This window comes from Ruditapes philippinarum, unplaced genomic scaffold (assembly GCF_026571515.1).
Source record: "Ruditapes philippinarum isolate M1 unplaced genomic scaffold, ASM2657151v2 ctg1108_1_1_1_1, whole genome shotgun sequence".
Taxonomy (NCBI): Eukaryota; Metazoa; Mollusca; class Bivalvia; order Venerida; family Veneridae; genus Ruditapes; species Ruditapes philippinarum.
The window spans coordinates 1-24,440 of NW_026864791.1; the positions used below are offsets into that span (position 1 = coordinate 1).

General features: G+C 32.6%; 2 protein-coding genes and 1 long non-coding RNA gene across 3 annotated transcripts; all 3 read left to right on the top strand.

The window, feature by feature from the left end:
- Positions 1 to 2,157: 2,157 nt before the first annotated feature.
- LOC132726798 (uncharacterized protein KIAA1958-like) lies at positions 2,158 to 3,703 on the top strand. Its single transcript, XM_060712166.1, has 3 exons — positions 2,158 to 2,374; positions 2,956 to 3,177; positions 3,444 to 3,703. The coding sequence occupies exons 1-3, from the start codon at positions 2,158 to 2,160 to the stop codon at positions 3,701 to 3,703; spliced, it is 699 nt and encodes a 232-aa protein (XP_060568149.1).
- Positions 3,704 to 6,045: 2,342 nt separating this feature from the next.
- On the top strand, positions 6,046 to 7,487 carry LOC132726805 (uncharacterized). The gene is made up of 2 exons (XM_060712175.1): positions 6,046 to 6,130; positions 6,396 to 7,487. The coding sequence occupies exons 1-2, from the start codon at positions 6,115 to 6,117 to the stop codon at positions 7,091 to 7,093; spliced, it is 714 nt and encodes a 237-aa protein (XP_060568158.1). The 5' UTR covers positions 6,046 to 6,114; the 3' UTR covers positions 7,094 to 7,487.
- Positions 7,488 to 12,945: 5,458 nt separating this feature from the next.
- Positions 12,946 to 23,014, top strand: LOC132726797 (uncharacterized). Its single transcript, XR_009625253.1, has 4 exons — positions 12,946 to 13,997; positions 14,532 to 14,635; positions 15,399 to 15,509; positions 18,594 to 23,014. It is a non-coding gene; the product is annotated as an uncharacterized LOC132726797 (long non-coding RNA).
- Positions 23,015 to 24,440: the final 1,426 nt, after the last annotated feature.

A 24,440-nucleotide genomic window follows, 5' to 3' on the forward strand; every position in this document is an offset into this window, starting at 1 on the left:
TTTCATATCAAATTTTGTCAGTATGTCTGTGACATTTCATAAAATGGATGCCGATTCCCTAACCCCTCTTCTGTTCAATAAAACGGAGGTTTGTGTCAGAGTAACAGTATCATCCCGAGGGGAATACATTTACCCGAGGTATTGCTAACATTAGTTTCTACGCGATGATATTTCTGCTGTTCCTCACAAACCTATATGTTATTTATTTTATTACCTCGTTAGGACACTCTTTCTATATGCTTGCTATTTTATCTTAACAATACACTTGAAAGTATGGATTACCTAAACCATACCTTAAACAATGTGCATTGAAATATAATCCTTTCTTATAATTACATTTCAGTTCTCCATTCTTTAAGAAATGATTACATTTCAATGCCAATTGTTTAAGATTTCAATGCCCATTGTTTAAGACGATTGGATAATCATAAATATAGATTAATCCTGTTACGATTTTCAATACAACCATTATTTCGGGTGATTATGATTATCTCGGATTAGGATTAAATGACGTATAGTTTAAGATTTCAATGCCCATTGTTTAAGATTTTAATGCCCATTGTTTAAGATGATTGAATAATCATAAGTAGAGATTAATCCTGTTTAGTTTTTTCAATAAAACCATTGTTTCGGGGATTAGGATTATCTAGGATTAGGATTAAATGACGTCATAATTAATCCCTGATCCAAAACGGCACGATCCAAAACGGCGCACCATCATAAATCATATACTAGTCAATAAATATTTTGACAAAACGGCGCCAATCCGTAAGCAGCGCAATGTAAACAACTCGTGCATTCATAAACAAGCTGACGTTATTTCATACATACAAGAATGATAAATGGGGCACTGATGTAAACACAATACGACGTAAGTTTTTATTGTTGAAAACTTGATAAAATAACGCTTTTTTTTTCTTATTATTTCTTTTGTTTAATAATTTCTATATCTTCGCAACAGTAGGGTGCGAAAATCGAACAGCGTTATACGAAAATCGGCACCGGAAGTTATTTCCGCTTGAAAAATAACAATAAGGATTTTCCATATTTTATCGTGTTAGAATCGAAATAACATTAAATTTATATTTATGAAACTAAATGTTTAAGAAATAACATCGGCCTGAGAGGTGTATATCGGCTATTTAACACCGGTTTGGAGTTTTGATGCGTAGGAATTGACCACGAAGGCCGTAGGCCCGAGTGGTTAATTTTTTCGCATCAAAACGACAAAACCGATATACACCTCTCGGGCCGATGTTATTTCGATTCTATCACAATGAAAATAAGGAAGATCACTAATGTTATTTTTTCAAGCGGAAATAACTTCCGGTGCCGATTTTCGTATAACGCTGTTCGATTTTCGCACCCTACTGTTGCAAAGATATAGAAATTATTAAACAAAATAAATAATGAGAGGAAAAAACGTTATTTTATCAAGTTTTCAACAATAAAAACTTACGCCGTATTGTGTTTACATCAGTGCCCCATTTATCATTCTTGTATGTATGAAATAACGTCAGCGTGTTTATGAATGAGTTGTTTACTTACGACGACGTCATTACGCTGCTTACGGATTGGCGCCGTTTTGTCAAAATATTTATTAACTGATATGGATCAAATATGTGGCGTTATTGCATATGTTACTATAATTAGTAACAAAAATGCGTTTCTTTTTTTTGAATATGCCATGCGAATATCCCGTATTTGAGCAAGTGTGCCAATATGCCATATTGGCGCACTTGCCAAGTGTGCCAAAATCCCATATTGAGGCTATTTCCGGTCATCACGCACCTGTTGTCCAGTAACGGCAGAACGTCAGCGCGTATATACACGTTACGTAATTGACAACCGCATTGCAAAAAAAAAAATGGCCGTAGAAAGGACGTTGCAATCTTTGGCGAATCGCTTGATGGATTTAGATAATATAATCGAACAACAAGGGCAGCCAGCTGACACTTTTGCTTTTGTTGAAAGTATGAAAAACGATAATACAAAAAAGAAAACCAAAAGTGATATGAACAGACTGAATACTTGGTTTCAAACTGAAGGAGAAGAACGAGATATTTTAGAAATTCCTATCACTGAGCTAAATATGTTGCTTGCAAGGTTTTTATGAACTTGAGAAAGGTAGATGGCTCCGAGTACGAGCCAGACAGTATGGGGAGCATTCTCGCCAGTGTCAACAGATATCTAAAGGACCACGACTACGGAACAAACATCATGACCAGTGATACGTTTAAGCACACCCGTGATGTGGTTGCGACTAAAAGGAAAATATCCAAATCCCACGGAAAAGGCAACAAGAAAAATCGTGCAGATCCATTCACTGGTGAAGAGATTGCAATTTTGAAGCAAAAGGGGTTTCTTGGCAATGGTAAGTAAAGGTCCATAAGTTAAATAGACTATGTCTTAACATGCATCATTCTGAAAATGGCCCGTGTCATCTTTATAAAATCAGATCTAATAGCTCTTAGCCTACATGTTATATTTCTAATGTTCATAGAATGACATATCTGCAGTAGATCTAGATCCAGCTGTTACTCTAGTAATACTGTTTATAAATAAACTATCTACCTGGTCAATGATGAACAATCTGATGAAATCCACAACCACTAAATATCCTACATTATGATTAACACACAATAAAATCACTAAAATGTCTTGTTTACATTAATAGCCGTTCATGTACACTATACATAGACTACCACAGTAAAAGTGACGTCATGAAAACTGTGACGTATCGTTTGAATGTCAATCAATACAACTGTCAATCAGTCATTATTATCAATTTATTGTTGTCAGCATTGGCTATTCTAGAAATTCGTAAAAACCAGCATAAGTTCTTTCGATCTCAATATGAATAATGGCAGATATACAATAGCAGGGTAACTAATTTACTGCCTTCTATCGCATAATACTGTTATAAGATTTATCTTTATTTTTATCAACTTACAGAAACGCCTGAAGCTTTGTCTAACACTATCTGGCTGAACAACATTCTTCACTTTGGTTTACGTGGAAGACAGGAGCATCAAACAATGTTGTGGGGAGATGTAGAGCTACTTACAACTGCATCAGGGAGAGAATACTTAGCTTTTACAGAGAGACTGACTAAAACAAGAAACGGCATCGCTAGTGACCCAAGGGATTTTGTGCCCAAAATGTTCGCACAACCAGGTTTGTGAGTTTATTATGTATAAACCGATGGAATTGGTGTTTTACTTATACATTGTATATCGTATAAATGATATCAAAATCGTAAAAATCGTAATCTATATTAACAATCTTCTAAATAGACAGGACATACACAGCTCATGTTAAAACTTGAAAACTACTCAAAACAAATAAAATTTAATCTAAAATTTCGCAAACATGTTAACTATGTAAAAACTGTGTTTTATATTGATGGTATTGACTTAACTATCTTTGAATGTGCTTTGTAGGAGACAAGGACTGTCCAGTAGAAATGTACAAACGATATGCAGAAAAGCGCCCAGACAAGATGAAGACCCCTGACTCTAGGTTTTATGTTGGGTTGAATCCTAACTACAAGCCAGGAAGTGACATAAGCTGGTTCATGAATTCGGCGATGGGCAAAAAACAAGTTAGGAACAATTGCAAAAGTCATGTCAGAGAAAAGCCAAACTGCCTGGTAGACATACTAACCACAGTGGGAGGAAAACAACTGTTACAGAGCAACTAAGAAATGAAGTACCAGCAATTCATGTTGCCAAGTTGGTTGGACATAAAAATCTTAATGTCACTAAAACTCTTATAACACCATGTCTATAGAGCAACAGATAACAATGTCTGATAACGCACACGCATAAAACAAAGTATAACTGCATCAACATCTACCATTGCCAGAATGGAGGAGCAAGAAATGGCTGATACCGAGTTGGACACCGAGTTGTTAGCCGCATCTCAAGAAATCGAAGAAGCATTAAACAACATTGAACAATTTGAGAAAAGTTGTGAAAATAGTAGTGGCGCACAGGTTCTAAATCTCCCTATAGTTCATCATCCAGATGGAACATTAAGCACATGTATTCGGGATAAAGAAACATCTGGCAGAAAATTTGATCCAAGTCGAATGTTTGTAAATTGTACATTCAATGCTTCAGTACAATTTGTGCTTAAATAGAGACTGAAATTGGACATATTACATAGAAATCGAAAGAAGAAACTATATCTTTCTTTATTTTTATTTTCTGTGATTGCGCATGAAAGAGACGCTTACTTTGAATCAGTTATTTATTTATTTCACTATTATATTGTTTAATACATGAACTGTGGATTAACTATATATTTTATCTGCTTAAACATACATTGAAATATCTATTTTCAAGCAATTAATAAATATATTACAACAATAACATAATTGCTTGATTTTATTCAAGTCTGAAAAATTCCTGCGGAACATACGCAATAAACAGATCATTACATGGGGCAAGTGTGCCTTTAGTCCATATTGGCACACTTGGTTCGAATTTGCCCTCGGGCTAAAGCCCTCGGGCAAATAAGTCACCAAGTGTGCCAATATGGACTAAAGGCACACTTGCCCCATGTAATAACCTCTACTTATTGCATATGTTACTATAATTAGTAACAAAAATGCGTTTCTTTTTTTTGAATATGCCATGCGAATATCCCGTATTTGAGCAAGTGTGCCAATATGCCATATTGGCGCACTTGCCAAGTGTGCCAAAATCCCATATTGAGGCTATTTCCGGTCATCACGCACCTGTTGTCCAGTAACGGCAGAACGTCAGCGCGTATATACACGTTACGTAATTGACAACCGCATTGCAAAAAAAAAATGGCCGTAGAAAGGACGTTGCAATCTTTGGCGAATCGCTTGATGGATTTAGATAATATAATCGAACAACAAGGGCAGCCAGCTGACACTTTTGCTTTTGTTGAAAGTATGAAAAACGATAATACAAAAAAGAAAACCAAAAGTGATATGAACAGACTGAATACTTGGTTTCAAACTGAAGGAGAAGAACGAGATATTTTAGAAATTCCTATCACTGAGCTAAATATGTTGCTTGCAAGGTTTTTTATGAACTTGAGAAAGGTAGATGGCTCCGAGTACGAGCCAGACAGTATGGGGAGCATTCTCGCCAGTGTCAACAGATATCTAAAGGACCACGACTACGGAACAAACATCATGACCAGTGATACGTTTAAGCACACCCGTGATGTGGTTGCGACTAAAAGGAAAATATCCAAATCCCACGGAAAAGGCAACAAGAAAAATCGTGCAGATCCATTCACTGGTGAAGAGATTGCAATTTTGAAGCAAAAGGGGCTTCTTGGCAATGGTAAGTAAAGGTCCATAAGTTAAATAGACTATGTCTTAACATGCATCATTCTGAAAATGGCCCGTGTCATCTTTATAAAATCAGATCTAATAGCTCTTAGCCTACATGTTATATTTCTAATGTTCATAGAATGACATATCTGCAGTAGATCTAGATCCAGCTGTTATTCTAGTAATACTGTTTATAAATAAACTATCTACCTGGTCAATGATGAACAATCTGATGAAATCCACAACCACTAAATATCCTACATTATGATTAACACACAATAAAATCACTAAAATGTCTTGTTTACATTAATAGCCGTTCATGTACACTATACATAGACTACCACAGTAAAAGTGACGTCATGAAAACTGTGACGTATCGTTTGAATGTCAATCAATACAACTGTCAATCAGTCATTATTATCAATTTATTGTTGTCAGCATTGGCTATTCTAGAAATTCGTAAAAACCAGCATAAGTTCTTTCGATCTCAATATGAATAATGGCAGATATACAATAGCAGGGTAACTAATTTACTGCCTTCTATCGCATAATACTGTTATAAGATTTATCTTTATTTTTATCAACTTACAGAAACGCCTGAAGCTTTGTCTAACACTATCTGGCTGAACAACATTCTTCACTTTGGTTTACGTGGAAGACAGGAGCATCAAACAATGTTGTGGGAGATGTAGAGCTACTTACAACTGCATCAGGGAGAGAATACTTAGCTTTTACAGAGAGACTGACTAAAAACAAGAAACGGCATCGCTAGTGACCCAAGGGATTTTGTGCCCAAAATGTTCGCACAACCAGGTTTGTGAGTTTATTATGTATAACCGATGAAATTGGTGTTTTACTTATACATTGTATATCGTATAAATGATATCAAAATCGTAAAAATCGTAATCTATATTAACAATCTTCTAAATAGACAGGACATACACAGCTCATGTTAAAACTTGAAAACTACTCAAAACAAATAAAATTTAATCTAAAATTTCGCAAACATGTTAACTATGTAAAAACTGTGTTTTATATTGATGGTATTGACTTAACTATCTTTGAATGTGCTTTGTAGGAGACAAGGACTGTCCAGTAGAAATGTACAAACGATATGCAGAAAAGCGCCCAGACAAGATGAAGACCCCTGACTCTAGGTTTTATGTTGGGTTGAATCCTAACTACAAGCCAGGAAGTGACATAAGCTGGTTCATGAATTCGGCGATGGGCAAAAACAAGTTAGGAACAATTGCAAAAGTCATGTCAGAGAAAGCCAAACTGCCTGGTAGACATACTAACCACAGTGGGAGGAAAACAACTGTTACAGAGCAACTAAGAAATGAAGTACCAGCAATTCATGTTGCCAAGTTGGTTGGACATAAAAATCTAATGTCACTAAACTCTTATAACACCATGTCTATAGAGCAACAGATAACAATGTCTGATAACGCACACGCATTAAACAAAGTAACTGCATCAACATCTTCTACCATTGCCAGAATGGAGGAGCAAGAAATGGCTGATACCGAGTTGGACACCGAGTTGTTAGCCGCATCTCAAGAAATCGAAGAAGCATTAAACAACATTGAACAATTTGAGAAAAGTTGTGAAAATAGTAGTGGCGCACAGGTTCTAAATCTCCCTATAGTTCATCATCCAGATGGAACATTAAGCACATGTATTCGGGATAAAGAAACATCTGGCAGAAAATTTGATCCAAGTCGAATGTTTGTAAATTGTACATTCAATGCTTCAGTACAATTTGTGCTTAAATAGAGACTGAAATTGGACATATTACATAGAAATCGAAAGAAGAAACTATATCTTTCTTTATTTTTATTTTCTGTGATTGCGCATGAAAGAGACGCTTACTTTGAATCAGTTATTTATTTATTTCACTATTATATTGTTTAATACATGAACTGTGGATTAACTATATATTTTATCTGCTTAAACATACATTGAAATATCTATTTTCAAGCAATTAATAAATATATTATAACAATTACTTTATTGCTTGATTTTATTCCAGTCTGAAAAAATGCTGCGGAACATATGCAATAAACAGGTCATTACATTTGGCAAGTGTGCCTTTAGTCCATATTGGCACACTTGGTTCGAATTTGCCCTCGGGCTAAAGCCCTCGGGCAAATAAGTCACCAAGTGTGCCAATATGGACTAAAGGCACACTTGCCCCATGTAATAACCTCTACTTAGTGTATGTGAGATATTATTTCGGTATTGTATGAAAAAAAACGTTATAAGAACTAAAAAAATAAATAAAAATGCTTTTTATTGTTGCTTTAAAGGGCTTTGTAAACTATTTATTACATTTTTTGTAGTAGATTACTGAATTATAACGATTAATTATATTCTGATAATTTCACAGTAATGATTACCAAATATAATTTCACAGTAGCCGAACTATATTTGGCGTAAAAATAAAATATTTATCATTAATGAATGTTTTTTTCAGCGGAAATGTAGTCAATCAAAATAAAAAATGTACTTGATAACTGCAGTTCGTAAATATTTACGAACGTTGTGCTGAAAAACATCTAAAATCTAAAAATAATCATGGAATTATATTTTGCTTCAACATTGTGACGTCATTATTTGATGACGTCATGAAGATAAGAGCATGACGTTACGCGGCAAAAATCAGTAAAATGGTGTAAAAATCGTTAAAAAATCATGAAATAAACAGAAAATTTGTTTGTTTTACATGTACGATCAAATAATATTTCACTCGTGAACCCCAGCTATTATATTTTCACTCGTGGCTACGCCACTCGTGGAAAATATTGCATCTGGTGTTCACTCGGTGAAATATTTTTCGATCTTACACTGAAACAAACAAATATCCTCTATATAATCAAGGGTGAAAACATAAAAGCCGCATATACAAGTAGTCCCTTAAGGTGCCCTCACACATAAACCACGACCTTACTGCGACCTGAAAACTAGTAAAATAGCATTTTTCTTTCGAAAATCGTTGGTTTTCTTTCAAATTTCTCTCGCAGACGGTCCGGGGCTCTGCAGTCTTGTGTTCAGTACGTTTTCTCTATGTCCTCAATACGACCCTTCTACGTCCATGGCGTTTCCACTGCGACTGTATTGCGTCCCCAAGGCGACCCCACGGCGATCATCGGCGACCCAGCTGCGACTGTGCTTTGTTCTCTGCGTCCTTACGGCGACTCTACGACGACTATTGCGTTTGTCCGGCGACTGTACGACGACCCTACTACGTTCTTGCTACGTCTATAAATACAATACTTTTTACCAGTAAATTTCATTCTGAGTCTGACCTTACGGCGTCCTTAGTACGAGTGTACTACGTCTATTGCGTTCTTATTGCGTCCTTACTACGATGCTGCTGCGACTATAGCGACTCCACTGCGATCCCACGGCGACCTAACCACTACTCAGCAAGAACGCAGAGTTTCTGCGACTGTTTTGTGCATGTTCAAAATAGTCGCCGACGGTCTGCGACCTTGTGCGTCCTTGGGTTCCTCGCTACGACATCGCTGCGTCCCTGCTGCGTCCATGGCGACTGTGCTGCGTCCTGGGTCGTAGCAAGGTCGCAGTAAGGACGCAGTAAGGTCGCGAGGTATGTGTGAGGGCGGTATAACCAGTGTTAGTGCTCGCCAATTTTTTTAAGCCAATCACCGACGAGGATTTTTCAAATTTCCAGTTTTCAAATCTTAATAGAACATATTTTATATAAACTGGACGTTTTATATTATAAAACGCAAGTGGGCGGAGCGCTAATCCGGTTAGAGTGCATATATTGGATGTTCTTCGTAAATAAGAAAGCTACAGTCGCTTCGCAAGCTCCGTTCCTTTTTAGCTTTCTTATTTACGAAGAACACCCAATATGCACTCTAACCTATACTTTATTGGCAGTTTAACACCGGTTTTTTCCTTATTTGTCTATAGTGACAAAATCACGTGAGTGTTAAAATTAAGAAATTACATCGTCCTGAGAGGTGTATATCGGCTATTTAACACCGGCTATTTAGTATGAATTGACCACGAAGGCCGTAGGCCTGAGTGGTTAATTTTTTTCACATCAAAACGACAAAACCGGTGTTAAAAAGCCGATATACACCTCTCAGGACGATGTTATTTCAATTCTATCACGATAAAATAAGGAAGATCACTAATGTTATTTTTTCAAGCGGAAATAACTTCCGGTGCCGATTTTTGTATAACGCTGTTCGATTTTCGCACCCTACTTTTGCGAAGATATTGAAATTATTAAACAAAAGAAATAATAAGAAAAAAACGTTATTTTATCAAATTTTCAACAATTAAAACTTACGTCGTATTGTTACACCAGTGCCCCATTTATCATTCTTGTATGTATGAAATTACGTCAGCTTGTTTATGAATAAGTTGTTTACTTAGGATGACGTCATTACGCTGCTTACGGATTGGCGCCGTTTTGTTAAAATATTTATTAACTGACATGAATCAAATATGTGGCGTTAGTGTATGTGAAATATTTTTTCGCTATTGTATGAAGCGAAAACATTAAATTATAACAACTGAAAATAGAAATAAAATGCTTTTTATTGTTGCTTTAAAAGGCGTTGTAAACTATATAATCGAGGGTGAAAGCATAACAGCCGTATATACAAGTAGTCCCTAACCAGTGTTTATTGGTAGTTTAACACCGTTTTTTTCCCTTCTTTGTCTATAGTGACAAATTCACGTGAGTGTTAGAATTATACATAAAAGCAAAAGACGACGCATAAAAATGTTATTACACTAGTGTAATATCGTTTTTATTAAATAGAGGATATTGAATGAGTGTAGGTTTAATACTAAATTTATTGAACGAGTTGAATAAAATCATATTATGCGAGCCCGGGCTTTGGCTTGCCCGGCTATAGACTACACGTGAAAATCAAATAAAAAACAATTAAAAAATATATAGAATTCTATACCTATCGATGAAATTTTCAGTGTCAGTTCTAGCTAGGCGACACCATTTACAATGTAACTAAACAGCTCTGACTTTCCGCGAATGAATATTTTTTTATTTTCTACTTTTGCAATCTGTTTTTTTTTTTTTTTTTTCAATTTTGTTATTTAAGTCTGATGCTGATTTTTTAAAAAAAAAATTCAGTGTTCATGTAATTTACTTTTTTGTTCACATTTGTTACAATGTCACGAATGTGTTTTCTATTTTAATTAAAATCTGGGACCAAAAATATATTATTGTTCCAGTTAAAATATACAAACCAGGGTATGAATTTTTTACAACTAACGCAGAGATACTGGTAATATCTTTTTCGAGATTTATATACTATTTGATGCACTCTGGGCCATAGGGCCTAACTTGACTGTGTGCAAGATTTCAGATTATTAGCTCACTCCATTTTTCCAGTATAAGTGCAAAATGACCCAAAAATGAGAAGTGGTTAAATGCTTTTAACCCAAATCGGACAAAAATTACACAAAATCGCGGATTTATATAATTATTACATTGTAATTAAAATCCGTGACATCTAAATCAAATCTGAGTATATATATTCATCATATAATTATAAATGAAATATTGAGAAATATTAATGAAATAAAATGCTTATTTTCATTTTCGTATTTTCACTGTAAAAAGTATTTTAGTGAAACATATTTTCCATGTTTTCACTGGTGTCTTGCCGGACTACTTTCTTTTAAATTCTGCCAGTACACAAAATTTAAGGAATAGTCTTCCAAATTGTAATTTAGGATAGAGACAAATGTACATAATAAACAGAAAATTCAAGTTTTTTTTTCTATAAATACATGATTTATTTTCATCTTGTGGCATGAAAATTATCACATTTCACTCGTGACTACCGCCACTCATGAAATATTTATGTCATACCACTTGATGATAATAAATCCTGTATTTACAGAAAAAAACTTGAATATCCTCTATATATTTTTAACATCTTTTGCATATTTGTCCGTTTTAAATGTCCATGCAGTTTATCTATGTAAGAATGCATTTTTAAGTGTTTAGGGTTTAGGACCTCAGTGGAGCTCCTTTAATTAAATACCTTAACAAACTTATATATTATAAACCGTTTTTAACATTTAGGTCCCAGCTTCTTTCAATATTTCATTTTAATAACACTTCCAATTGTTTCGCGCCTTAATGCTCGACTGTTTCGCACATGTCACGTGATGGTGTGCCAACCATGTTAACTTTTTGGTCCTTCCGAATAATCCAGGCGAGGACCAATAGTTTTATAGCAAATTGAATCGTGTGACTAAAAAGAGATCAGAAAATGTTTTGCTGGCGTCGTTAACGGATTTGTGTAGTAAAGTTTTTTTTGTGAGAATCAATCAGTGGTTAAACACACAAGATTGTCCCCGAGCGCTCAAGATTCATGGTCGAGTGATTTTCCATACACTTTACTGTTAGAAGTTTGTGAGAGGGAAGTGACGGAAACGAAAGTGTGGGAGGTTTGGAATTGTTTCTTTTATTTTAGGACGTCGAAGAACTAAGTATCAATCAAAAATGTAAGTTATTTTATATTTTATTAAAACTATATAGCCGAAACGTAATATTATTACACATGAAAATCGGGAAAGCGTTACTGTTTTTTTTAGGAAAAAATGTAAATATTTCACAGAAAATCCGGGAAATGTTATTGTATCACATAAAATTTGTAAATTATCAAATATTTTTCGTAGGTACAATTTGTTTGACACAAAGTTAAATTTTCCATGAATATAAATTAGCGTTTATCATAAGAATTATACATGTTAAACTTTTAATTTTTCATGTGACGTTTCGATCATAGTTTGACGTTTCGATCATAGTTAACGGTATTGTTGACCATTATGATCATTATTCATATTTACTTACCACTGTAGCCATCTATACTAAGTTAAAGTGGTAGCAAAGGGCAGATTACTGGTTTCAGCAGTGTAGGAGTTATATATAAATCGTAATGCATAATTACGACAATGTTACAATATGTTGTGTGTGTTTTTTAACTGTGGCACTATATTATTTATTACTGTAAATAATTAGTTTTTAAAGGATGGTAATAACAATAATTTTATTTATTTCCTTCTATACTCAAAAGTCACATGTTGAAAAACCAGATAATACAATAGCTAACATATGATTTTTTAACAAAACATTGTCATAGATAATTGGCTTATGATATAAAACAAAATACAGATATGAATAATTGATAGTTGGCATATGAGGTCTAACAAGGTATTGACACGGATGATTGACGTGTGGTATGTAAAAATGATGGCCATGTTGATGACAATGTTGTTGTTTATGGTAATGTTGATGAAGACGTCCATGGGTGTTACAATGATGATGAAATGACGTTGTTCAAGGTAGTGAGCATCAGGTAAATCTAGTTATTTATAGAAACTAACTTTTTTAGAAACTAGTTATTTTTAGACAAATGAGTTTTAACTTTTCTTCGTAAGTTTTATCAGTTTCAGAAGATGAAATTTCAAAAGGAACCAATGAACTTGCAAGTAATCATACTATATCGGGCCATGCTTGTGGAACAAGGACAGCATACATTATTAAACGTAAAAACAGCATATTTATTTAATTCAATTTACATTTGGAAAATTTGACATTATAAGAAATTTGATATACATATATACATGTAAATGGTATTATGTCAGTAACTGAAATTGCGTAGAATTACACAATTTTATTTTAGAAATGAAGATTTTTTTTGGTCAAAATTGAAAACTATGTTTTATGTTTATGTTTATTGACGATATTTTCTTTGCATTGTTTATATCGATTTTGGTTGTTTTGGTTTCTTTCTCAAATTTTTGGAGTTGGTGTGTGATTGTGGTTATTCGATTTGGGTTCGGTGTTTTAGTTTGTCTCTTTGTGGGAGTTGTTTATGTGTGGTATGGTAGTTTTTCTTTGTCTTTTTTGGAGTTGTTAATGTCATTTGTGTGTTATGGTAGTTTTTCTTTGTCGAAATTCAGGCCTTATTTCTGAAGTGGTCGATAAGACAGTTGATTCTTTGCTGATACATTGTGATCGATTTGAAAAAGTTGGATTTTGTTATACTAGTCGAATTATTATTATTCATCATTTCAAATAGTTATATCAATATCATTAGAAATGGGAGACACATTTATAGTTATATTGAATTTTCAGCTGAACCATTCCCAATTTTGTATAAAATATTGATGTTTAATATGAGTTTTGATAATTATATTAATATATAGGTGGAGAATGCGGCAATGCATGTATATTAAAAATAACATTGATTCTTTTAGATTTAGAAAGTGCATGAAATTTCTAATAATGATATTTGGGTGTTGAATGCGACATTTTTAACAATTATATATACTGATTATTTTAGATGCAGAATGACCAGTATAATATTATTGTTCTTTGGTTTTTCGTTTGTTTTCAGATGGCGTAAGAAAACATCACTGGATTACGTACTTTTGAAAGACAAAACTAGATAATATTGTATATTTCTAAATATTACCACTATATTTTTCAGACTATTGTTCGATTGATGGTAAAATAAATGTTTATTACCTAAAGCAGGAAATGGCGGGAAGAATCCTAGCAGACGACAGTTGTCGCGCAGATGCAATCGTGCACCATATCAGACAGCCCTAATTTAAGTTACAGGCTGACCTAGCTCTATACTGGACTCGCTTTCAGCAGGTTAGGGTTTTGGAAAAAAAAATCATAACTTTGTAATGTAGCCTATGTCTTGTTTACTTTTTGAAAAATGAACTTTCGTGTCAATGTAATAATTATGTTGACATATCATTATTGTCTAATGTTTCATAATGAACCATTTTTAGCCCAACTGTTTGAAAAACTAGTAAGGGCTATTTTAGTCACTTAAAATTGGTCATCTGTTCTTGTAAAACATTTCGTTTTGCATAATTATGTTTTGTGTGTAACTTCCTACCTCAGAATTCATTATGATTGTGTAACGGGGAACATAATCTAAACACATTTAACTTTAAACTAGATATTGATTTATATAATTACATGTATGCCACTTAGTTAACTTGATTTAAAGCAGTCATGTTTTAAATAATAATTTAAGTTTACAATATATTCTTATCAAATGAGCATAATAATGCTGAGTCATTTAAACAAATAACTTATAATCTTAGTTACAATTATTTTTAAAATGCTAAAACATGTAACTTTTGTTCGACCATGTTACCAATAGTGTATCCACAGGTAGATGACGACAATAAATTTTAAAGAGTAGAAATTTGCGACTTCCGTGTGTCTGCTTCTCGATGTTGTGATCTCAGTTACTTCCCCTGACGTTCAGTGTCGAGGTAAGATATTTCATTTGGAAGAAATACAAATTTTAGCTAAACATAAAACAATACATTTTACAGGTAAGGGTTTGTGAGTAATTTGTGCCCATCTTCAAATCTGGACAAAACCATAACTCATTTTAAGGGATAATTTCAAAATATGTACTGACTCAATATCGAATAGTGCAGATCATGAGCAGATGTCAAGGATATACCGACTGATTTTGGTCTGCACTGGTCGAAATGATACATGTATATTATGCTGGCACTAGAAGGCTGAGAGTTTATCAACATATTGTACCACACAAAATAATCAGAAAGTACTGATTACAGTTCATTAATAATGACAACTTTTAATTTGGTACAATATTTGTATTTTGAAAGCATGTTAATTTCAGATGGAACATGACTTTTTGTAGTTATTGTTGCTTTTCTTGAAAAAAAAAATGAACTGAACATAATATGAAGAACTATTCTTTCCGAGATCACTCGCTTCCTTAAAGTATTACAATCTAAATACAAAGATATACATTCAATAACTCACGAATAGGTAAAAAATATCGGCACTATATTAGTGATTGTGCCGAAGGAAGGGAGATAATTATGAATGTATTACAAATAAGAGAGATAAAAATATATCTTATTATAAATATACTATACAATTATTTCTAATGCATAATGTGTATTTTGTAATGAACTGGTTACTTTGTTTGTGGCACTCCGATAACATCTTATTTTTTTTTCAATCTATAAAAAGATAATTTTTTAACCTATATTTCAGTTTCAGGATTTGAAATTATGAAAGAAGGAACGATATGAAATGAGCACCGGCAATCTGATCTTGGCATGTTACATCCTTATCACAGAACTGGAACCTACTGATTAAGATGAGGTAATAGTAGGTTTTATGAATATATGTATATATTTGTTTCTTAGCCTGCTGAAAGCGAAAGTCATTATTCTTTGCCTCCAGAATAGAGCCAGGCCAGCCTGCACTTTTGTGCAGTTTGACCAGCCTCTTTACCGTTTGCTAACTTCCAATTTTCATTTTCATGTGATAATTAGTTATAATGATTTATAATGGGCTGTTCCTTAAATAAAATGTGGAAAAAGTCCATTTAATAATTTCCGCAGGTTAAAAGGCCAAAATATACAATAATAGCCATTACTGCGTTAGTCACGCAGTAGAAATATGGTAATAAGTACTGCGACTCCGGTCGTAAAAGGCATTTAGCACATACATATTTACTTGAATCTTAAATCTTTTTACTTCTCTTAAAATCTCAGTACACTTTCTTAAGTTTGTTTTTCTTGAAATATTTTTGGTTCATCTGGAGGCGTGCAGCTTTAAGGCTTGTTTATAGCTCTTGAATGAGACGTGTATTCATTTGGTCGCATTGTGAAAATTGTTTCATGTTAGGGTTTGATAAAATATTTTTTTCTTTGCTTAACACAGAAGTAGTTACCTTTGTTGGTGTTATTCAGTCATGAATTGCTTTGGCATAGTAAATACATGTACACCCACTGGTATCGAACATTTTTCTTCATTATTCAAATTTGATTAAACTTTTGTAAGTTTAATTTATAATAAAGGGCGTCCGTTACCGGGTGTTTGAATGAATTCATTGACTTCAAATCATTTTCATCCCCCTTTCTTTCACTTTTATGGGCAGCGACTTTGAATTCATGAATAGTTTCATGTGCAGAGATGATCCACAGAGGTAATCCACAGCTAGCTTAATTGGCAGAGAAAATGGGTGGTTCTACGTGTCTAAAATAATTTATAGGGCGCTATTTTGGACCTTATTCCACCAGTAAAGCTGAAAAATTACATCACCTTCTAAATTAGTGTATTGAATTTGGAACAGTCCATTTGAAGTTTATGGAATTTCAATAACAAAGTACAAATTTGAGAAGACGATAAAATATAGCCTGGGCACGGAGTGCACGGACCAATAGGTAAAGGGTAAAACCCAACCAGAATAATTGAACCATTGCAGTTAAGAATATACTAGAAATAAAAAAAGAATCGTTTAATGACATCAAGTCAATAAAAGCTTTATGACCACTATTTGAGTAAGACGTTTTTATTTGTTTGTTGTATTCCTGAATTCTATTATGTGTATTTTTGAATGAGAGTAATGATAACATTGTTTTTTTTTTAAATTTGGTGGTTCAATCCGTGTGTCTGCTGTGTCTTTTGAAACGCAAAGGTTACAAGTGATGTGAATATTTTATACATTATACAAGTTAAATGTTGATGCTGCACATCAAAGACGCCGCCAAATGATGTGAACAGTCAATCAGCATTGAAAATCGTTCTCTTTTACAGTTGAATATCCAAAGCACAAATCAATTTTTTGGCTCGACTATACTCAGTATACGGAGAGCTGTCCTACTCGCCCCGTCTTCAGATTAAAGTTTTGGTGCAGTAAAATATTTTTCACTATAACTTTTTCATTTCTTCAGGTATCAACTTCAAACTTCAAATGTATTTTCCTTATCACCAACCACATCTTATGTGACAAGGTTCATAACTCTGGCACCAATATTTTCAGATTTATCTCCCTTGAACTTAGAATTTTCCTTAAAATACTATTTTACTGTTTCTTCTTTATTTCTTGGGGGGTGTAAGACAGAGTTTTCTAGCACCGGTGTAAACGGTAGATAATCCTGTCTGAGATGCAAGAAAACTCTTTATCACACACCCGTGCCGATTTTGCGACTCCGTAAATATGGTATTGCACGGCCGTGCATATATTTTGACGTGACGTCATTAGCGTTATACAAACATAATGTAAATACGCGCTAAATGTTAGCGTTATACTATAGGCGCGTCAATGAAAAATGACTCTTATTTCACTTTAAACGGTCTTTATTTTGGGTATGTGATAAATAGAGGATATTGAATTCGTGTAAGTTCATTACTGAATTTATTGCACTCGTTGAATAAAATAATATTATGCTCGCCAGAGGCTCGCATAATATAATTTTATTCAACTCGTGCAATAAATTCAGTATTGAACTTACACTCATTCAATATCCTCTATGTCTTACACCCCCATGTAAGACAAGTCGCGTGCGATAAATGACGTCATTGACGCGCGCCTTTTATTAATGAATCGCGTTCTTAGAATGACGTCATTTTTCCTTACGAATGAAGTTGTATGTTCATACGCTACAATAAGAAAAAAGTGCGTAATGAGAATATCAGTTTTCATAATTTCTGTTCCGAAAATAATTGACATGTATTATGCAAGAAAAAGAATCAAACACTGGCTGTCGGTGCAGACGGGAATATCTAGCTCTCGGGTAACTGTTTAGCGGAAACTCGGCAGAGCCTCGTTACCACTGTAAACAGTTACCCTCCAGCTAGATATTCCGGTCTGTACCGGCAGCCGGTGTAAGATTCTTATATTCTCTTATATCTATTTGACGCCGCGCTGCGCTTGGCGTCTAATAAACTCTTTGTTCATTTTTTTCTGAAGAGTTATTTCTTGAAGAGTTATTTCTTAAACGGTTTGTTTGCTGGTTTTAAGGTGTGCAGCTTTTTAAAGGCCCATTATGCCCCCAAAACAGTTTTAATTTTTATTTCTGAAAAGCTTTTTATTTTTGGTGTCCTATTATAGTTTCAAAACAGATATTCAGAGGTCATTTATCTGAATAATCTTTTGCTTTTTGAAAACAGTTTTAGTGATTTAGTATTTTGTATGGAAGTTAAAATAGTGCATTGTTTACATTTTGTGACCTTTAAAACAAACATTTTCACATTCAGCCATACTTTATTTTGCTATTAAGCATCTAACATGCTTTAAAGCATTATTTGAACGTTATAATACTCATGTTTGTACTGCCTAATCATGTAGGAAAAAGATATTAATGTCTGAGGCATAATGTGCCTTTAAGGAAAAACAGTTGATTCTAAGTTGAATATAATTTTTACAATGCAAGTGTATCAGTGATTTTTACATTTCAGAAATACGGAACATGGTAAATTGTGCAGGTGAAGGAATGAAGAAAACACCACCCTCCTTACAGTCAGCAAAATAACTATGTTTGGAACTACTGCATGCCGTTACAACATATGTGACAAAGAGATTTTAATCCATCTGATACGATTTGGTATCTTTCTGAAAATATCATGTTCAACTTCTGAATGGCGTTTTTTTCTGCCAAGTTTAAAAAATATATTACCATGTAACTGTCTAATATTTATGGCAATTATGAAGTAATGAGTATTTGGCGTAGTAATAAAAACCATAAAAGGTGTTAGCTCGATTGGATTTTCTAAATGAGCTTGAAAAAATAACACCTTCATAAATGCCGTGATGTGAACAGAATATAAGGGATATTTTATTTGCTTTTTACATTGTACATCATCTATTTACCAACACACTGTACTGTCTTGTGATGGCAATAATGAGTATAATTGCAATAATGAATAATGCACTTTTTTGCAATGTATATTTCAAGTGGTGTAATAAGTAAAATTTGATCAGGAATGTACATTTATTAAGACTTAATATATATGCAAACATACTGTACCGTTAACATAATGGCAATAGTAAAATTGCAGAAATGAATGATGCGCATTTTTACAATGTATGTTTCAAGAAGTGTAATAAGTAACATTTAATAAAGACATACTAGGCCGTACAATGAGAAATAATGATATTTAACAACGTCATGATAGAAACATCCATTTGAAATTTCTTAAGATTTAAATAATAATAACACCACCGAGAATATCACCACTACCACAAAAAACAACATTAATGAAACATAATGAAAACTCCAACGATGAAATATTTCATCATTCAAAAACATGCAATGATGAAAAAATGAATTAAAATATTAAAATAATTGTAATAACGACCAGAAGAACAATAATGAAATAAAAGAATGAAATAACAATATGAATGAAATAAAATAAAAACAACAAAATGAAATAAAATAAACAATAATGAAATAAAATGAAAACAAAAATAATGAATGAAATCAGATAAAATAAAAACAATAAAAATAATAAATAAAAAAAAAATGAAAATAAAAACAAATTGAAATAAGGTAACAAGAAATGGAATGAAAGAATAATATTGTCACAAGTGACCATTTAGTTGTTTACCTATAACATACTTGATCTTAAAGTGACCAGCCTTTGCCACCAGTATGCAGCCAGGCCAACCTGCATGTCCGTTCAGATTGACCAGGCTCTAAACCGTTGGCTGACCAATTTCAAATTTGATTTTATTCAAGTTATATTCCCTAAATTGAGAATGAACGTATTCAGAAACGGAAGCTGGACAATATTATCAACCATATACATGATATAATATGTTCCTTTATATTTTGAAGTATCATTTGTTTATTTTTTTCTTTTAAATGCTTTAAATAAGGAGTCACAAAGGGTTACTTTATCATTTTCATTTCCAAGCATATCCTCGTGCGTTTCATCGCCGGATAGCCACTGATACCCACTGCCTAACAATTAATATTTATCTTGATTACATTTTAATCAACCGTGGGTATCCGACGATGCATGCGTTTATGCTTGGTTTTTTTTGTTGTTGATTTTTTTTATTGTTGTTGTTTACAATTTTTATATGATCTGACAAAAAGCTAAAAAAGGGGGTGGGGGCTAGCATCATTTAGCTTTTTTTGTTCGCTTTTGATACGTTATTCTATCAATTTTTCAACTTTACTTGCCTGTTTTAATTTTTTAAAGTTTTTTATTTATTTATTTATTCATTCATTTATGTATTCATTTATTTATTGTTTTGCAAATTACATCAAGCGAAAAGGGAGGCTACTTGTTTTGAAATACATATTCAGGGGAGATCAATTAAAATTCAAATGATAAGAACGGACCAAAGGAGACCTATTTTCATTAAAACAAGTATTTTTAATGATAAAAAAGTCATTTTCCCGTCAGTTTACACTCCATTACCACGTGTTATTTTTTTCTAACTGATAACTCTCACACATCTTCGGTACTAACATAAACTTTTGGGGGAAATGACTTTCATAATGCTACTGTAAAACTTCCAACAAACATCAATCAAAAGTAATAACATTTGGTTGTGAAAATTTAGCCGCAAAAGGCATAATGTTTAATTATCAATAGGGAGAGTAGTCGCTCTTTGGTCTTTGACGTCATTTCAATTTTCAGGGGAGGTTACACCGTTACTTAATTATTTACAATCTCCACACAGTGATCTCCCCTTAATTCTTCGGCGTAGATCTCTGCCACCAAGGTCCCGATATATCAGAATTTCTGATATACTATATTTTTTCAAAAATTGTTTTATCTACTGCTTTTATCTATCAGTTAAGTTTTCTCTCATTTATTTAACAATGTTTATGAATAAATAAATAAATAATATGAATATTTAGAAATAATTTCAAAAATTATGAGATTATTTTCTTCCGAGACGATACTTTGATATTTGATATTTTTTAGCTTTTTAATTTATTTTTCGTTATTTTGTATACTTCCGATAATTTTTTGATAAACTATATCGAACGTAGGCACCAAAAGTTAAAAATAAAACAGAAAGAGAAAAATACCGTTAGATTTTCTTTGTAACGGTCGATATTTACATTTGAATTTCGACGTTACGTCATGTGACTTTCATCATCATGTGACGTCTTTGAAGGCAGTGATTACAATTCTGCCAAGGGAGGTAATCACTGTGAGGAGTTTGAATTATTTAAGGCAAGAGTGGTCTCCCTTTGATCATACTTGCTTTTACAAATTATTCTGCAATATTGAATTTACCATCAACATGATCAAAAACAATTTAAAGGAACACACTATAGTCAAAATTGGATTCTTTTTTTACAAGTATACAGAACTTGAAATATTTCAACCAATTTTAGGATAGATTTAATGGTTAATGCTTTTCACTTAGTACATATAAAAATATGAAAATACTATAGACCTAGTATCTTTACTTATAGAATTACGATTTTTTAAGTATTATTTAAAATAGTTGCCTATAATTTGTGTCACGGGTAAACAGAAGATTATCTTGTATCTTGGAAACTTCTTTGCGTTTGTTAATATTTCTTTAAACAGATTTTAAAAATCGATTTCAGTTCTGGACAATATTTAAAATATCTCAACATCCTTAAAATTCTAAATAATTCTAACGATGTCCTTTCATAGTTTGAAACATTAATATATTTGTTAATATTTGGGAAAAAATTGAAATTAATTTGTGTCGTGGGAACTGCTTTACTATCTTAACGTACATAAATGAAAAAAAAGCTTAGTTTTAATGAAGACCACTACTTGAAATAATTTAACTTGTGTCTGGAAAATCACTTGAAATATCTTAACTTAGTTTGAGCCTTGAACAAAACTTAAAATACCTTAACATAAGTTGAGTTATGAAGAATAATTGAAATATCTTAACTTAATTGTGTCTTGAACAATAATTAAAATGTCCTAACACAGTTTGAGTTTTGAACAATACTTGAAATATCTTAACTTAGTTAGAGTCTGGAACAATAATTGAAATATCTAAAATTAGATTAAGTCTGGAAAAAATACTTGAAATATTTTATCTAAGCTTGAGTCTTGAACAATACTTGAAATATCTTAACTTAGTTTGAGTCTGGAACATTACTTGAAATATGTTGACTTAGTTTGAGTCTGAATCAATATTTGAAATACTTAACTTAGCTTGTGTCTGGAACAACACTTGAATTATCTTAACTTACTTTGAGTTTTAAAGAATACATGAAATACCATAACTTTACTTAGTTTGAGTTTGGAACAATACATGAAGTATCTTAACTTAGTTTGAGTCTGGAACAATACTTGAAATATCTTGACTGAGTTTGAGTCTGAATCAATATTTGAAATATTTTAACTTAGCTTGTGTCTGGAACAACATTTGAACTATCTTAACTTATTTGAGTCTTAAAAAATACATGAAATATCATAACTTTACTTAGCTTGAGTCTGGAACAATACTTGAAATATCTTAACTCAGTTTGAGTCTGGAACAATACTTGAAATATCTTAACTTAGTTTGAGTCTTGAACAAAACTTGAAATGTGTTAACTAAGTTTGAGTCTTGAAGAATACTTGAAGCATCTTAACTGAGTTTGAGTCTGGAACATTACTTGAAATATGTTGACTTAGTTTGAGTCTGAATCAATATTTGAAATACTTAACTTAGCTTGTGTCTGGAACAACACTTGAACTATCTTAACTTACTTTTAGTCATAAAGAATACATGAAATACCATAACTTTACTGAGTTTGAGTCTGGAACAATACTTGAAATATCTTAACTTAGTTTGAGTCTGGAACAATACATGAAGTATCTTAACTTAGTTTGAGTCTGGAACAATACTTGAAATATCTTAACTTAGTTTGAGTTTGGAACAATACATGAAGTATCTTAACTTAGTTTGAGTCTGGAACAATACTTGAAATATCTTGACTTAGTTTGAGTCTGAATCAATATTTGAAATATTTTAACTTAGCTTGTGTCTGGAACAACACTTGAACTATCTTAACTTTCTTTGAGTCCTCAAGAATACATGAAATATCATAACTTTACTTAGTTTGAGTCTGGAACAATACTTGAAATATCTTAACTTAGTTTGAGTCTGGATCAATACTTGAAATATCTTAACTTAGTTTGAGTCTGTAACAATACTTGAAATATCTTAATTAAGTTTGAGTCTGGGACATCACTTGGAATTTCTTAACTTAGCTTGTATCTGGTACAATACTTGAAATATCTAAACTTAGTTTGAGTCTGGAACAATACATGAAATATCTTAACTTAGTTTGAGTCTTGAAGAATACTTGAAATGTGTTAACTAAGTTTGAGTCTTGAAGAATACTTGAAACATCTTAACTGAGTTTGAGTCTGGGACAACACTTGAAATATTTTAACAAAGTTTGAGTCTGGAACAACATTTGAACTTTCTGAACTTAGCTTGTGTCTGGAACAACCCTTGAAATATCTTTACCTTATTTGAGTCTTAACTTAGTTTAAGTGTGGAATAATAATTGAAATATCTAAACTTAGTTTGAGTCTAGAACAACACTTGAAATATCTTAACTAAGTTTAAGTCTTGAAGAATACTTGAAACATCTAAACTGAGTTGGAGTCTGCGACAACACTTGAAATATCTTAACTTAGCTTGTGTCTGGAACAACACTTGAAATATCTTTACTTAATTAGAGTCTTAACTAAGTTTGAGTCGGGAATAATAATTGAAATATCTAAACTTAGTTTGAGTATGGAACAACACTAGAAATATCTTAACTTAGTCTGAGTCTTGACGAATACTTGAAACATCTTAACTTAGTTTGAGTCTTAAAGAATACTGGAAATATCATAACTTTACTAAGTTTGAGTTTGGAACAATAATTTAAATATCTTAGTTTGAGTCTGGAACCATACTTGAAATATCTTCACTTAGTTTGGGTCTTGAAGAATACCTGAAACATCTTAACTTAGTTTGAGTCTAGTAAATAATTTAAATATCTTAGTCTGGGACAATACTTGAAACAGCTAAACTTAGTTTTAGTCTGGAACAATACTTGGAATATCTTACCCTAGTTTGAGTCTGGAACCACACTTGAAATATCTTAACTTGGTTTGAGTCTTGAAGAATACTTGAAACATCTTAACTTAGTTTGAGTCTTAGGGAATACTTGAAATATCATAACTTTACTTAGTTTGATTTTTGAACAATAATTTAAATAACTTAGTTTGAGTCTGGAAATGTCTTTATTTATATTATTGGAAAGTTTAGAGATAAATATTTATAATTTATATTAATAATTTATATAT